We start from the raw sequence: 17,890 nt of genomic DNA on the forward strand, positions 1-17,890 counted from the left end.
CCTTTTAATGATCGGGGGCCTTATTCCTCTGCGGCGCTGGGGCTTGTTAGGTTCTGCCTTGGCAGGGTCTGGGTTCTGTCTCCCTGGCATCCTCCAGAACAATGGGCCCATGGGAGGCAGCCAATGGGGTGAGGGTCCATCCCAAACCCCGGTCCCAGCGTGCACACAATGAGGCTTAAGGGGACGGCAGAATTGCTTAATTGGAGGAAAATGGCAATCTAGGCCTCCCTGGCTCGTCCTTGCCATCCTGGACCACATGCTTTTTTTCAATACAACGGGACAGGATGCCCCACAATGGTCCCGGCAACCGTCGGCCAAGCTGGTACTGTAAATACAGCAGCTCCTTGTTGTGGTCTGGAGAAGTCACAAGGACTCCCGCAGAACCGTGTTCACTTGTTAACCCCTTATTTATAGTTCCAAGTGCTGGACTCACTCATGAGGCTCAAGTTGTTTAAGAATAGGCAAGAAAGTGAATTGCAATGAATCAAGGTTTACCAGTCAATTGAACTGGTAGAAACTACTGAAGGCATCAAGTTTCTAAAAGATAGGCCCGGAATTCAAATCTGTACGAAGCAAAAAATGTTTATTTAACCCATAAACTAGATCATTTTTGTGACCCATGACGACTCACGAAAACAGATTATAAAAGGCTCGCGATTACCCCCCAAAATGACCAAAATCGATACATAAGGCCGTTTTAAAAATGTCCCACTTTGTGTCTTTTACGTTAGAGATTTACAGATAAGACCTTATATTTCGGGTTCAGGTGAATTTCCATTCCGTGTCCGGGGCTGAAAAGTCGAGTTAAGACTAGTAAAAGATGTTGTGTATATTATAAAACAAACTGTATTCTTCATCTATTCCGTCTACAGACTTGAACTAAACTGTCGTTTATATCCGTCGGTAGTTGCCGGTTACACTTTAAGCTAATGCTATACTTTTTTGACTGAGGTTTCTCCAGACATTCCAGAGCCAGATTAGAGGAACATATTCGAAGTGTCATTCTCTAGTTCTGATCTCTTAACCGGGGGCCATCTCCAGGTCAGATCTCCCACTTTTTTCCTTGTTTACTCACAGTCTGCGACTAATGTTGAACTCTTTATCTGAGGTTTTCTGGTACTTCATGCAGTTGTATTGTCAATTTAAAAACGTACTTTATAAGTAAGTAAGTAAGTCATTTTTATTTATATAGCGGTTTTCCAGACCAGGGTCACAAGGCGCTTAAACAATCAAAACAATATTCAATAAAGTATATACTTTAAAGGTCAAGATAAAACTGAGAACACAACAGGAGTTCCAGAAAATCAAGGAAAAGCCCGATTGTTTTGATGGGCGGGAGACACATGGATGTGTCACAAGAGAAGACCTGAAAACGTGACAGTGCGAGATGTTGGTGTCGCTTCTCAGAAAAATGGGTCAATGCCCCGTTTGAACTCGTGCGTTATCACAACACGCCGGAATGACATGACACGTACCTTGCACGGGTGTGTGTGGGGGGTAACTCCGAGGATGAGCTCGAGATCTCACCCGATGTGCTCCCTTTTGCAAACTTCGCCCAAAAAAGTCGCGTCAGGGGGGCGTCGATGTCCAGTGATCGCTCACCCGAAAAAATAAATTCTTCGATTAAAATAAAAATAAAAAACACTATCAGTGATTTAAGGGGATCCAGTCCATCATCGGTGATCAAAATCTCCCCAAAAAATACGCCAAAAAACCGCAGGTGACACCCGCTTGTCTGAATAAATACGAGTCGTTTACCAGGAGAAGATCATTCCCGAGGAAACCCGTTTAAAAAAAAGTGTCAAGGTTCGGAGGGGAAACCGGTTCGGTTCGGAGCACATCGCTTAATCGCGATTGCTGGTCAAGTAGGGGGGTCCGGGTGGTCGTGGTCCCTCCAGAGATGGCACGAGAAAAAAAAGGGATGATAGGGCGGGTTTAGCGACGGGGGTCTCACCCGAGAGACAGTCGCTCCGCTGCCGCGTCCAGATGTCGAGGATGGTGGTGGTGGTCCTTCTTTTTTTCTTTTTTTAACCCCCCCCTGCTGTGGTTGGTCCGATTCAAGGAACTCGAGGAGGTCGCTGAGTGTTGATGCGAGTCTCTCCCCCACGACCGTCTGAAGCTCGCAGACAGTCGCCCCGGAGCCCACAGCCAGCCCGTCAGGACCAGCCCAGAGTCTGCCAGCTCAGCGCATGCCTGCTGCTCCGCCCCTGCACCGGGGGCTGTCCCCGGCTCGCCGCGCGCCGCTCACGGCCTCTCCAAGAAAACACAGCCGCCTCCCTCCCTCCAGTATCATGAATCACTAACATATTCTAAAGTTAAATCTTTCTATTAAAACATTTCGACCTTTTTTTTTAGACACCTTAAAAACATGTCTTTAAACTCCACTATTGAACGGTGATCATGACAGAAAATAAACATTAAAAAAGATTTAATTATCATTATTATCATCCCAACTGTAGAGGTGTAAGAAAAGAATGTATACAGTGATCACAATTATACATTTTTTCACAATTAAACTGCACTCGATCAAGTTTTTTTTTGCTTGCACAATGTATTTTACATATTTCAATTAAACTAGTGTGAAATAAATACGTTAGTTTCTCTTTTTTTTACAATTAACATGCAAATATACACAGCTTTTGTATTTTTTTTCGGTTCCATTTAAACGTCTGGCCGCTAGATGGCAGCAGTCGTTATGTCCTCCTCAGCTATAGTAGTAATACAATCCAAGGAAATCCCTGCGATGACTGAGGACGAGAGGATACAGTCAAATCCAGCAGCCTTTAACGCTGATACTTTGGTTTCGAATACAAATGAAAGCAGTTACGACGGAAAAATGAAATCCTGCAAGATCCCTGCGATGACTGAGGACGAGAGGATACAGTCAAATCCAGCAGCCTTTAACGCTGATACTTTGGTTTCAAATACAAATGAAAGCAGTTACGACGGAAAAATGAAATCCTGCAAGATCCCTGCGATGACTGAGGACGAGAGGATACAGTCAAATCCAGCAGCCTTTAACGCTGATACTTTGGTTTCAAATACAAATGAAAGCAGTTACGACGGAAAAATGAAATCCTGCAAGATCCCTGCGATGACTGAGTACGAGAGGATACGGTTGACGTCAGCAGCTTTTAAAGCTGATATTTTGACATATTTTGGTTTCCTAAACAAATGAAAGCAGTTACGACAGATTAATGTAATCCTACAACATTCTGGCGATGACTGAGGACAAGAGGATACAGTTGACTCCAGCAGCTTTTAAAGCTGATGTTTGGACACAGTTTAGTTTCAAAACAAATGAAAGCAGATACGACCTCTTCAAGAGTCACATGGTCGGTGAATTCTGCAATACCCGAGTCAAGTACTCGACAATACTACAAATATATACTTGTTCCTACAGTATCACTATATATCATAACGTCGCCCCTGTATCATGATATGCGTCGTATCACCAGATTCAATACACATCCTCACCCTTTTACTTGAGCTGTAAATATTGAAACGACCTCATTGAACCACATGTTATATTTGACTCATGATTCATGATATCACTCCTGAAAAATGATATATGATATATTCTATAGAATGAAAATCACTTATCACAATTCGGACGGAGAATCTCATATCACAGCTCCATCATCTGCCAGGGACTTGGACCGCAAACTTTAATTCCTAGAATTAATTTAAAGTAGTTTGTCAACGTTATGGCGAATGTATATCATGGTTATTCCACGTCACTCTGAAATCTGACCGTCTTTAAACGCCTCACTCGATTCTGGTGTTGCTGTGGAAATACATACGTTTAAATTTCCTAAATCAAGATAAAGTAAATTAAAATGTTTAATTTTTCAGATGTTGTATGATGCATTTTCCCCCTCGCTTTTAGATGTCACCGCTAGAGGGCGGTAACTCCCGTTTTAGATGTTTACTGGATATTAAAGATTACATTTGTGACTGAATCTGAATCTGATTTATAAACGTCTTTAATTTATAAAATGAATGATACGATGATATGCCTTTTATTCTTCCTACATTGGGGAAATAAAAGTTGTCACAACAGTTTACAAAACAATGATTAACCATACAATAATACACATTATCTTAAGTCATTAAGTCATACTTAAATAATAACAAGAAAACTTGAATAATAATGAACACAATTATAACCATTATAAAATAATACTTAATAAAAAATAATAATACAATTATGCACAGTAATAAAAAAGTAAATATATATAAATAAACAACAATAAACATTAGTACACAAGTATAGAAGTGTGGGGAGGGAGTTACACTAAGTAAAATATATATATATATATATTTTAAGTAAGTAATTTGTATTTATATAGCGCTGACTGTAGGGGGCAGTAAGGAGTGGTGTAATCTCTCCTTCCTCCTTCCTCCTTAAACAATCAAAACAATATAAAGTATATATTTTAAAGATCAAGATAAAACTGATAACACAACAGGAAGTCTTGCACTCAAGGTAAATATAGTAGTTTAAACGCAACAATTTAAAAATATAAAGTATGTTGATATTTATCAAATATTTGTGTTGTTTTTTTTGTTGCTATTAATGTTACGGCCTCTAGATGGCAGCAGTCACTACGTCCTACTGGCGATGACTGTGGACGAGAGGATACAGTTAACTCAGCAGCTGATTTAAGCTGTTTATTAAAAATCATACCAAGATAAAATATAAAAGTTAAATGGTCTAAAATTGTGTGATCAAGAATATTTTAGCTGTAGTAGTTCCTGTTGAAGTTCAACAACATGTGTTGGTAGGACATGACGAGGAGGAGGAGGTGTGTCCTTGAGATGTGATAATTATAATGTTTAGTAATCCAGGCGAGGCTTCAAACTCACAACCCAGCAAACATCTACACAAAAGCAAAAAAAATGTGTGTCCTTAAAGCACCCCGTGTGTTGTGTTGTTGTTCTTCTGCTTCTTCTCTGTTAATGACATGATTATTTACTGTGAAGAAAGAAAGGATGGAAGGATTTTTTTTTTATCCTTCTTTTCTTTTGTTTACATCCAGAACCTCCTGCGACAGGAAGCTCTCGGTAGTGCAAGTCTGACTCCGACCAGCTGTTTCCCGCCTTGAAAGCCACCCGATCAGCTGCACACACACACACACACACACACACACTCTACACACACACACACACACACTCGTGTCGGGAGAGAAAGCAAAAAAAAAAGGGGGAGGGAGGGGAAAGAGAGGAGGTAGAGCGAGCGCCACACACAACGAGGGAACCCCATCAGCTGGAAGTCGAGTAACATTACAAACTCGAGGGGCTCCTCTGAGGATCCTCACTCACCCCGGGATACGTCATCATTTTTTTTTATTCTTTTTATTTTTCATTCTCTTGTTTTTTTTTGTGGGCGGTCGAGGGGGGGAACCCGAACCTGGAGAGAGAGAGGCGAAAGCATGGAGTACTTCATGGTGCCAGCTCAGAAGGTGCCCTCCTTGCAACACTTCAGAAAGACGGAGAAAGAGGTGATAGGGGGTCTCTGCAGGTGTGTATGAGGGGGGACAAAAACACCCCGAGAGGGTGAGATTCCGGGTGAGCGCACTTTTTTTTACGTGGGGGGGCAAACAACACGCGTGTGTTATTGTGTACAACACGACCCCTAAGTCAGCGGTACAAAAAAAAACAGCTGTGGGTTCTATTCCCACCCCAAAAATAATGACCGGTTTGCGATCGATCCTAGCCCGGGTGAGACCCCCCGGGGGGGTGCGTCTTATTTCTTGACATTCGCGGCGTATTTTTTGGGGGGCTAACAAACACAAACCACGTGGTTCCGTCCACGCTGCTCCGGAGCGCAGCATCACCACGTTTATCCTCGGATCACCTCTAACGGGTGTTTTCTCACCCCATTATTTATGGGGTGTTATCGTGTTTGTTTGTTTTTTTTATGTGTTTTTTTAGTTGTATTTTAGCCGATACTTGTGTGTGTTGCGGCCATGCTTGCGGCGGGTGACACTGAAGGGGGTTCGCCGTGTTTATGTCGATTTAAGAATCCATTTTTCTTCTTTCTTAATTTAAAGTCTTGAAAAGGGGTTCGGATCGTGCTCGCCCACACTGCGTCGTCGGGAGCCCGCAGCTCTGCCATGCTGCCTGACGCATTGTTGTAATGGCGGAGAAGAAGCGCAGCAGAAGAACTAGACCCCCCCGGAAATCACCACGACTCTCTCGAGGAAGGGGGGATTTTATTTTTATTATCGTGTTGGGAGAGAGTATTGCTTCGGCGAGGAAAATACAGTGGGATGAAAAGTTATTAATAAAGGGGTGTGTGTGTGTGTGAGAGAGAGTGTGTGTCGCGGAAGGCCCGTCGATACGTGCGCAGCTATGAAGAGGGAGGCGGAGGGATCTGCAGCTGTTCGACGGCGACACGTGGTTGTCTGGGAAATGTAGTTCCTCGGGCTGTGTTTAATAAATAAAGGGTTTTAAATCGATTAAAAAGGTTATTTTGATGTTAAATATGAGCACAACTTTGAATAAAAACATTTGGTTAACGTTTGGTCAAACTTTAATCAGGATTATTTATTTTTCAAGGTTAACCCTATTTTTAATATACCTTTTGCTATATCGTAACATATGGTCATTGTTTATTTCATTAATAATTAAATCAATAGTTTTTAAAATATTACTTTTTAAAAATGTGTTTATATTTTTTATTTTCTTCAAAAATCTTGTAATTTTTAAAATAATAAATTACGCTTTTCTTTATATCATAAATTCACAATTTAAATAAGGAAGAAAATGGTTAACACATTTTGAATGATTAAAAAAAAAAAAAAGATTAATCAATTAAAAGTTTAATTTTTTTGAAATTTTGGCTGAAGTTTCATTGAAAGCTACCTTTTTTTTTAAAACTTAAATAATTATTATTTAAAGTAATTTTATTTAACCTATAGCCTGTATTAGCGTATTGTTAAAGTTTAATTAAACCTTAAATGAACTTTAAAGTCAAAATTTAGTTTAAAATCTTCAAGGTCAAGCGAGTTTACTGTCGATTCTGCAATATGTAGATGAGTATTGAGATCACTGTACTCATGGCCCACCGCTTTAAAAAAATAATAATAATAATAATAACAAACAAAAAAAAAGTATAATAATGAGCGAAAACAAAGAAAAATGTTACAGTTTAAGTGTAAAGATATAAATATATTATTTATTATCTCATATACCTTACACTATAACTGCTACATTTATGTTGGTTTTATTCTATTTTTATTTATTTAATTTAATTTTTTATTTAATCACTGCTTGTCAGAACAACACGTTGTTTCTTAAACTCTTCTACAGTTTTTGTTGAAGCGAACAAACTTGAAAACATAAACCATCACACAGTGACCTCAATATCATGTCGAACCCCCCAGATCGTTGACTGTGATAAGATGAATTTTTTCGTCACCGTAATTATAGAGCGTCGCTTGAACGAAGCGTCCGCGTTATAAACACAAAGAAGCCGATTGTCAACCGTATCCTCTCGTCCTCAGTCATTGCCGGAATCTTGCAGGATTTCATTTTTCCGTCGTAACCGCTTTCATTGTCGAGTACTTGACTCTGGTGTTGCAGAATTCATAAAGACCACATGACTCTTGACGAAGTTGTAACTTTTTGTTTTTAAAAAACGAAATATGAAATATACGTAAGCTGCTGGAGTCGACTGTATCCTCTCATCCCCAGCCATTGCTGGGATTTTTTGGGATTTCCTTGTTGTATTCTGCGGACGTGATGACAAAAAGCACTGTGAATGAAAGTATAACAGAAGAAAAAAAACACAAAGAAAAAGATCTCGAAAAAACAAAACAATAATTGAAATTGTAAACAATTGAAATATTTGTGAGTGAATTTAAAATAAAAATGTATTTATTTTAAACACACTTTATTAAAATATCAACTACAAAAGAACTTAAAATAAAAATGATTTGAAAGAACGATCAAGTGCTGTTGAATATTAATACAGTATCGGGTTATAAATATCGCGATATGTCGTTGTATGGATATTGTTAATTTTAATCGTTATTCGTTCAAATTTGCGAACTATATGTTGTTGTTGATTAATTCTGTCTGTGTTTTTCCCTTTTTGGGGGGGATTTAAACCCAGATAGCTCGCTAGCTAGCTACTGAACTAGCTAGCTACTGAACTAGCTAGATACTGAACTAGCTATCAAGCTAGCTACTGAACTAGCTATCAAGCTAGCTACTAAACTTGCTAGCTACTGAACTAGCTAGCTACTGAACTAGCTATCAAGCTAGCTATCCAGCTAGCTACTGAAATAGCCATCAAGCTAGCCAATAAACTAGCTAGCTACTGAACTAGCTAGCTACTGAACTAGCTATAAAGCTAGCTACTGAACTAGCTATCAAGCTAGCTACTAAACTAGCTAGCTACTGAACTAGCAATCAAGCTAGCTACTGAACTAGCTAGCTACTGAACTAGCTATCAAGCTAGCTTCTGAACTAGCTATCAAGTTAGCTTCTGAACTAGCTATCAAGCTAGACACTAAACTAGCTAGCTACTGAACTAGCTATCAAGCTAGCTTCTGAACTTGCTAGCTACTGAACTAGCTAACTACTGAACTAGCCATCAAGCTAGCTACTGAAATAGCTATCAAGCTAGCTACTGAACTAGCTAGCTAGCTGACCAGCTAATAGCATCCACCTTTAGATAATGAATATATTTTATTATACATTTTGATCCTCTTCCTCCTTTTTCTTCCCAGTCTGGCCAACATTCCTCTGACGCCGGAAACGGCTCGCGACCAAGATAGACGAATCCGGCGCGAGATCGCCAACAGCAACGAGCGCCGCCGCATGCAGAGCATCAACGCCGGCTTCCAGTCGCTCAAGACTCTCATTCCACACAGCGACGGCGAGAAGCTCAGCAAAGTGAGTCCAGTCTCCTCGATGGCGGCGTGACCTCTCGTGACCTCTCGTGACCTCGGCATCTTCTCTCTCCTCCCGCAGGCGGCCATCCTGCAGCAGACGGCCGAGTACATCTTCACTCTGGAGCAGGAGAAGACGCGGCTGCTGCAGCAGAACAGTCAACTCAAGCGCATCATTCAAGTAAACGTTCTCCTCCTCGACCCGACACACTTAACCCCCGGATCTTAACCCGCCGGCGTCTCCGCAGGAGCTCAGCGGCTCCTCGCCGAAGAGGAGGCGAGCCGAGGAGAAGGACGAGGGCATCGGTTCGCCCGACATCCTGGAGGAGGAGAAGACGGAGGATCTGAGGAGGGAGATGATCGAGCTGAGGCAGCAGCTGGAGAAGGAACGCTCGGTCCGGATGATGCTGGAGGAGCAGGTGCGTGTTTTTTACACTTTTAACCTGTCACTCGAAGGTTTGAAAACAAATGTGTTTGTGGTATCCATTGTGTTGTCTCAGGGTCAAGTTGACCCGAAGGTTTAAAAACAAATGTGTTTGTGGTATCCCTTGTGTCGACTCTGGGTCAAGGTGACCCAAGGTTTAAAAACAAATGTGTTTGTAGTATCCCTTGTGTCGTCTCAGGGTCAAGGTGACCCGAAGGTTTAAAAACAAATGTGTTTGTGGTATCCCTTGTGTCGACTCTGGTTCAAGGTGACCCTGAGGTTTAAAAACAAATGTGTTTGTAGTATCCCTTGTGTTGTCTCTGGGTCAAGGTGACCCAAGGTTTAAAAACAAATGTGTTTGTAGTATCCCTTGTGTTGTCTCTGGGTCAAGGTGACCCAAGATTTAAAAACAAATGTGTTTGTAGTATCCCTTGTGTTGTCTCTGGGTCAAGGTGACCAGGAGGTTTAAAAACAAATGTGTTTTTAGTATCCCTTGTGTTGTCTAAGGGTCAAGGTGACCCAAGGTTTAAAAACAAATGTGTTTATAGTATCCCTTGTGTTGTCTCTGGGTCAAGGTGACCCGGAGGTTTAAAAACAAATGTGTTTGTGGTATCCCTAGTGTTGTCTCTTGGTCAAGGTGACCTGCTGACCAGTTGAATTTGAGTCCCCCCAGTATCTACATTTTTTAATTGTGACGCCATTTTTATTCACAAATATTTTTAGCCGTTTGTCGTATACAGGAAGTGAGTTTTGTTTTTTTCTGAATCCTTTAAGCTTTTTTTTTTTTTTTAACATCCTTCTCTTGGTCCAGATGCGGTCGATGGATGCTGAGATTTACCCCGAGAAGCTGAAGGCCATCGCTCTGCAGGTCCACGAGCAGCTGGAGAGGGACATCACTCCGGCCCACAGTCCACAGGTTGGATTCACTGCTTTATACGTTAGAAACATTGTCGAAAATATTTTACTTTTCTTTAAGTGTTTTTTTTTTACTTTTAATTTCTTTTTTTTACATCTGTTTAATAAATATTTAAGGTATAATCATATTATAAAAACAAAAGTAAAAATGTGGAAGAATTATTCTTTTTTAATATGTCTTATAATGGACAGATTTATATTAACAATTACCTTGAGAAATTAAATAACAATTATATTCTATTTAAATTACTTTTGATGAAAGTGCCAAAATAGAGTAAATACCAAAAAAAAGTAACCAATCAACTTTATCGAACTTTCGGCCAATCACGGAGCACTATTATACGGACATTTTTATATTAAATTTAAAAGACCGCAATAATGTGATATCCCTTGTGTTGTCTCTGGGTCAAGGTGACCCGAAGGTTTCAAAACAAATGTGTTTGTAGTATCCATAGTGTTGTCTCAGGGTAAAGGTGACCCGGAGGTTTAAAAACAAATGTGTTTATAGTATCCCTTGTGTTGTCTTAGGGTGAAGGTGAAACCAAGGTTTAAAAACAAATGTGTTTGTTGTATCCCTGGGGTTGTCTCTGGGTAAAGGTGACCTGAAGGTCACAATAAAAAGAAAAACAAGTGTCAACTTAAAAAAATAAATAAAATTGAAATTGTATAATCATTATATTATAATAATGACAAACTTGATCGAACTTTCGGCCAATCACGGAGCACTATTATACGGACATTTTTATATTTTATATTTATATTTTATATTTTAAAAGGACGCAAATTAAAAACTTAATTTTCAAGTGTAATATTTTAATTATTGTAATAAGATTATCAAACTCTATTAAAAAAGAATACTTTGAAAATATCCAAATTTAGTTATAAAATGATTCAATATAAAAAAAATCAGCCTTTTAATAAAGAGAAGTAAAAAGCAAATTAAATGCTTCAAAACATAATTTCAACATTTTAAATGTTAAATCCATCCCTCAGTACTGTAAGGACACCGATACACTCCGGGGGGGCCACTGTCCACTGCGAAGTGTGTCGCTCTCACAGTAAGAGCCTCCAGATCGACGGTGTTTCTGAACATCAACGCGAGGAGAACACGACGCAGAATCGATCGGTTTTTATTTTTAAATTTCCCCGGCAGATGCTGGCCCCGGCGACGCCCCCCGCCCCGACACACCACCCCACGGTCATCGTCCCCGCGCCCGCCCCGGCGCCGCAGTCTCATCACGTTACCGTGGTAACCATGGGTCCCACCTCGGTGATCAACACGGCCTCGACATCCAGACAGAACCTGGACACCATCGTTCAAGTAAGAGTTCTGACGGTTTGATTTTTGAACATTTTTAATCGTCTCGATCAAAGGAAAGCTTTTAGTCGACTGAAAATTCATGTTTATTTTATGTTGAGATAAAACCACATGATCCAAGGAATTTAGTCAAAAGATATTTTATTTTATGATGAATAAATTAGCACTGTCAATAGAAGGATCAATAAAGTTTTTATCCATCTTTTTTTTTATTTGATTAAAAAAAAACTTTATGTTAAAATAAAAAGGCAAGATCTAAGAAAAGTTTTTTTAGTTGTCTACAATGTAACTAAGTAAGTAAGTAAATTATAATATATTTTATAGAGTTTTGTCTTGATTGTTTAAGCGCTTTGTGACCCTGGTATGTAAGTAAGTAAGTTAGTTATTATTAAATCAAAATAAATCAGCAGGATCAAGTAAAACGTTTGAAAAGTACTTTTTTGTTGATTAAAAAGTCCTTTTTACTTTATGTTAAAGAATAAATCAACAAGGTAAAGGGAAAGTTTTCATTAGTTGACTAAAAAAAGTCATGTTTATTTTATGTTTAAATAAATAAACACAATCTAAAGAGAAGTTTTTTTCAGTTGAATAAAAAATATTTTTTATTTAATGTTAAAGTCAAGGAAAGTTTTTCCTTGAGTAAAAGGTCAAGTTTATTTTATTTTAAATCAACTTTTGTAGTTTGTTGGTCAAAGTTGAACTATGTGATAACTGGGGTTATTAACATTTGAGAGAAGCTTATTTTAGCGATAAAACGAATATTTTTAAAATTAAACACTTTATATTTTCAAAGTGCATTGACAAAAGCGAACACCAGATGGCGTTGTTGGGTCTGACTTCCTTCTCTCTCGCCTCCTCCTCCTCCTCCTCCTCCTCCAGGCAATCCAGCACATCGAGGGCACTCAAGGGAAGATCTCCTGCGAGGAGGATCCACGGAGGGCCGTCATCGTCACGTCAGCTCGCATCCCGTCTGACCCGGCGGGCTCGGACACGACGTCCAACAGCGACGACGGTTCGCTGCCCTGAGGTCACTTCCTGCTGCTGCTGCTGCTGCTCATCCACTCACCAATGCAACAGGTTGGATCCGACCAAGACTACACAGCACTTCTTCTTATTCCGTGGACGTTGAGCTGGTGTCGCTCGATAGGTTGAAGCACTCTTTCTTTTTTTTTTTTAACAGCTCTTAAACGATGTACTGTGATAGGCCGAGATAGTTTACATTTACACTGACAGTCGTGCATCTCCTTATACTCACACACTCATCTGTTAGTGCACTAGAACGGTTTTAGCTGAATAGTACTTATGACTCACCGGGTTTACATGCACGCAAATCTGAGAACTCGTTTTTATTTAAAAATGATGGTTTAAATCAGAATTAAATATGACAAACGATGAGTAAAATTTACCGTTTTTTTTTTGTCTATAAAAGCATCAAAAACATGACAATCTATGGAAGTGTATCAGTGTTGAATTTAACTTTTGCAATGTTAATTAATTAATTAATTAATTATATAGTTTCCCGATCCCGTGTTTTCTTTTTTAAAAAGTAAATGAAATTTTTCTAAATCTTTTTTTTTGTTTGACAATTTTTTTTTTTTTACTTTTAATAATGTAAAACAATCATTTGTATATCGAAAGGGTTGAATTTAATTAATAAAATAATTACCATTAACATATAATATATATTTATACTCATCACAAGCTTTATATTGCATAATTCCAATCAATTAAAAATACCTTTTTATAAATTCAACATTTGTAATTCGTTGCCTTTTTACTAATTAATTACAAATATTACATAATATCTTTATTCAATCATGAAAAAAAAAAACTATTTTAATTTAATTATGCAATAAAATCAAATCCAACCTTTCAATAAAGACATTATTCAATTAAATTATGAATGAATATAATAAATATAAATAAATTACATTTCAACAAGTTTGAATATTCTGATGACACTGAAATACTTTTATAATAATAATGTAATTTAAAATGAATAAAACATTCTATTAGGTGAACTAATAAAAACCCATAAATCAGTTTCTGTTTAAGTTCATTAATCTTGAAGAAAGTGTTTGGTGCATGTAAACAAAGTGAGATGTGTAAACACTTAATACTGGATTTTATAAGTATTTAAAAAATGCGTAACATCTCAACAATCAGGATTTCTTTGAAGCCTCTTGACTGACAGTTAATGAAGAACTACCCCCCAATAACCCAAACCCCGTCTACATCTCTCCTCCCCTCGAAAATTCTGGTTTGGACTCTTTTGGAAAAGCAGCATGTTTACATGAGAGCTGTGTGTGAGCAGCTGAGTGGTGTCACAGCTCGTGCACAGACCGACTCACAAGCGTTCTCTTGTTTTTTTGTTTTTTTTTATACCGGGCTGGGTTCCCGGTACTCCTGCATGTTTGGCGTATATTTCTTCAACAACCTGGCGGGAAAAAAAAACGCTTTCCCGCATCCCTTCTTTTAAAAAAAAAAAAAAAAAAAAAAAAAAGCACCTGGCTGGTCTCTCTTTTTTTTTTTTTTGACCCTTCGTATTGTTGTTATTTTTAAGCCTTTTTTTTCAATTGGCGGGACTTTGTGGGTGCCACAGACTCTGGCAGTCTACGACAGCACCGGTGTTGCCTTGACTCAACAATCGACTTTTAATGCAATCAGCGGCTCAAAATAAAAAAGTGTATTTTTTATGTTTTTAATCGTAACGAAAATTCTCGATGAAATTGAATGTGTCATGAATGCAAACGGGTGGAACGTTGCATCTTTTTTTTCCTTCGGTCTTACTCGTGTTCTTTGTTTTGTTTGGAGGATTGACCCGAACACAAAGGTGGTTGAAAACCAGCCTTAAAACACAGCCATGGCAGTCTTGAGATTATCCCGAAAAAAACAAAAAAAAACACAATCTAGGTCTTAAGGCGGCCGTGAGAACCGCTCGCCATCTTAAACCTTTTGCTCTTATTATGTCTTGTTATTTTTATGTCTTGTTTTTTTGACTCGTTTGCCACTTAAACACTCCCCACATTCACACACTATGATCATCGGGGTTGTCGGGAAAAAAAACACCTTTTTAATGTGACGAGAACATTCCGGAAAAAAAATGTGTTGTATCTGTTTACGAATGTAAAACCCTTTAAAGAAAATTGTGGATTTAATGAGGCTTTTTTAAAGTTGTAGCAAATCTATGTGTCGCTTGTTGAGTCGATATTATTGTGAAAAAGCAGCTAAAAATGTGCAGAGAAAAGTACATATAACATGAGTTTTATTCAGATTGAAGCGTAAAATTAAATACATTTTAATGAATATTGAGCAACAAGTGTTACACAGACATGACTGATCAGTACATGAGTTTTTTAAAAAAAGAAGTTTTTTCCTGCGTCAGCAATCGACGCCGACTGGTTCCGAAGACATATCAGATTGTTGTTGGGGTGGGACGGGGAATCATGGAAGGGGGGGTCAAAGATTACAAAGCACTTACTCTACTGACGTCTGACTATCTTGCAAAAAAAAAACAAGCATCTCCTGGAGTCTGTAACTAAAAGCTGCAGAGCCTTTCATCACGTTGAATCTTTTTTTTTTTCTCATCCCTCGTTTTATTCTTGTTCTCTGAGAAAAAATTCTATGCTGTATTTGAGTCGTCCCTCGCTCTTCGTTGTCCTCCTTATTTTGTTTTCTTTGGTCATCAAAAAGCTATTCTTTTTTTTTTGAGAGAGAGAGAGACGTTTTGGGAATAAAGAGGCTCGTGCCTTTGTAAAGACAGAATAATAAATTTGTACTTTGTTTTTTACAAACACGTGTGTGTGTGTCTTTTTATTCTTACCACTTAGAAACAGTATGAATTTCTTCAGCCATAAAGCGATTTTACTGGCACGTTAATATAGTATTAACTACATTAAATGTGTGCAGAAAACACCAAGAGAACCTAAAAGATGTACCTAAATAGTTAAAAGTATCTACTATACTATAATACTCAACATATTCAGTTCTACTGGGGAAAAAGTATTATATTCAACATTTTTGTTAGCATGGAATCATAAAAACGAAAATATATTTTAGGAATGAAGATTGCAAATAATATTTAAAAAAATAAACAAACTATGAAAGAAATTTAAAATAAATGGCAACAATTACGAGAACAATTTATTATTAAATAGTTTTTTTTTTAATTTACCAAAATAAATGACGTCATTCATTTGTCAGACACGTTCTGCTGTTGTGTAGTAAGACAGGTGTGCTGTAGCTAACTTGACAGGTAAGTTGATTTAATAGGAAAATAGTAAAGTTGTTGGCGAGTATTAAGTGTTTATATTAATATATATATATATATATATATATTAATATTAACTTACTTCCAATAACTGTGAATAGTTTGCTAACTCAGCCATAGTTAGCGTAGTTAGCTACGCGTGGCTAAGCTAACGTGTGGCTACACTATAGCTAGTTTTACCAAGTATTTTAACCATAATTAATGCGTTTTAAAACAGAAAATGACCAAATAAATAATATATGAAAAATCAACTTATTAATACTACTTCTTCACTATATAAACAAAAGTTGTATTTTATTTTTTGCATGCTTATAGCGATTAGCATGCTAATCGCTACAAGCATGCTAACTAGGGATTTGTGAGGTGAAACGATAAATGACAGGAAACCAAACGGGCTAAAATAAAGAGGCTAGTCTTGAATTAGTTTTCTATTCTCTCTATAACCTCTTTTTATACACAGAAGATGTTGTTTTTTAAATGTATTTTAGGAAGCCAAAGATGTAACCAATTGGAGCGACAATTCTTTAATACACGAGGATTGACAATGTTTAAAAACGTAACCGGAGACATCCCATATATCCAAAGATACAGCTTAAATGAATTCAAAATTCACTCATTTTCTACTCACTGTCATATCCGCTGAGAGCTTTGAATTGTTTTTTTGAATAATTTGCTCCCTTTGAGAGTTATCTGCAACATTATATTAATGTAGCGATCGGATCAAAGACACACTTACGTTTCTAGTAAACAAAATGTAAATAATAGATACAGATGTCTCTAGGATGCGCATCATCTTGTACTGAAGCCTTGACAGTGAGGAATTATTGCGAAAATAACATAAATAAGTCAGTATATTTTAGGTTTGTTTGTAGTGAAAGTGTTCAGTCTCTCATCTACTGCCTGATGAACACAATGTTTACTCTGATGGTCCAGCAGCATCCACTAAAAACAATCTTAATATATAGACTTGTTTCATTTTTTGGGGGAACAATTCCTCATGTCAACGCTTTAATGCAAGTGGGATGTTACAGACGAGCAGTATGGATGTGTTTGGATGTTTTTAAGTGGGTTTTTGGAGGATGATGAAGATGAAGCTACATTAAAATGCACAAACATTGTTGTCTGTAACTCTAAAACAGAAGCCGAAAATAATCCCAACACTTTGTCGACATGAGGGCGAGTAGAAAATGAGTGAAGATATCATTTCTGTTGAACTAACCCTTCAGAGATCCTTACTCGATATAATGGTTCTCTTTGAGAATCGCAAAAACCGAGCTTTGAATTATTAAAACTAAATAAATAATAAAACTATATGAGTCGTTGCTGAGATTGTGTTAAAACAGAAGCATGATATTATGTTTCGCAAACCTTTTTTCATTATAATCCAAGTAAAGTAAAAGTCTTTATAATGTTAAAAAAGAACGAGTCTCTCAAAGTGAACTGTCTTGAAAGAGAAATGTTTTCACAGCAGACTCGCCTTCTTTCGTCCTCTCTGTAATTACAGACCCGATCACGGACGGAAGCGAGAGGATGAGACCATCTATCTGCACCGGCGCTACATTTATTTTACGATTCCGAAGCATTAGTCATTTTCTGTGTCATCCTCCAGATGACCATCATCAGTTTGCTGATGTCAGAGTGGTCACTCAAGACACACGTGAGTTTGTTCTTGGTTTATTTTAATTTGTGTATTTTCATAGGGATATGAGGAAACATTTATACCATTGTACTTATAGCTAATTAAATATATTTTATTAACATGCAAAAATGTACCTAATTAAACCTCTGGCCGCTAGATGTCAGCAGTCATTACGTCTTCTGCGGCTAAAGTAACAACTAAATCCTGGGAGATCCCAGTGATTACTGAGGATGAGAGGATACAGTCCCTACAGAACTGTACAGCGAGATCTCTGACCCGCTCTAGTAGAAGAACTCACATTTCCCGGATCCTTAAAACGCTTCGCTGGCTGTCAGTTTCTTTCAGGATCAGTTTTTAATTTCTGGCTCTTACTATCAGATCTATTCATGGTCAGGCTCCTCCTTACATCAGTGATCTGATC

General features: G+C 38.0%; 2 protein-coding genes across 3 annotated transcripts in view; one reads left to right on the plus strand and one right to left on the minus strand.

The window, feature by feature from the left end:
- Positions 1-2,349, minus strand: part of glis2b (GLIS family zinc finger 2b) — a 32,436-nt gene extending 30,087 nt beyond the window's left edge. For both annotated transcript variants that reach the window (XM_087809179.1, XM_087809178.1), the window contains exon 1: positions 1,476-2,349. The gene's annotated coding sequence lies outside the window, so the exon portion shown is untranslated. The remainder of the gene's footprint in view (positions 1-1,475) is intronic.
- A 2,872-nt stretch (positions 2,350-5,221) lies between these two features.
- Positions 5,222-13,266, plus strand: tfap4 (transcription factor AP-4 (activating enhancer binding protein 4)). The gene is made up of 7 exons (XM_087809180.1): positions 5,222-5,524; positions 8,742-8,907; positions 8,986-9,084; positions 9,152-9,322; positions 10,139-10,243; positions 11,396-11,563; positions 12,440-13,266. Exons 1-7 carry the CDS (start codon positions 5,436-5,438, stop codon positions 12,584-12,586), a joined length of 945 nt encoding a protein of 314 aa, XP_087665306.1. The 5' UTR covers positions 5,222-5,435; the 3' UTR covers positions 12,587-13,266.
- Positions 13,267-17,890: the final 4,624 nt, after the last annotated feature.

This window comes from Callionymus lyra, chromosome 15 (assembly GCF_982586985.1).
Source record: "Callionymus lyra chromosome 15, fCalLyr1.hap1.1, whole genome shotgun sequence".
Classification (NCBI taxonomy): domain Eukaryota; kingdom Metazoa; phylum Chordata; class Actinopteri; order Syngnathiformes; family Callionymidae; genus Callionymus; species Callionymus lyra.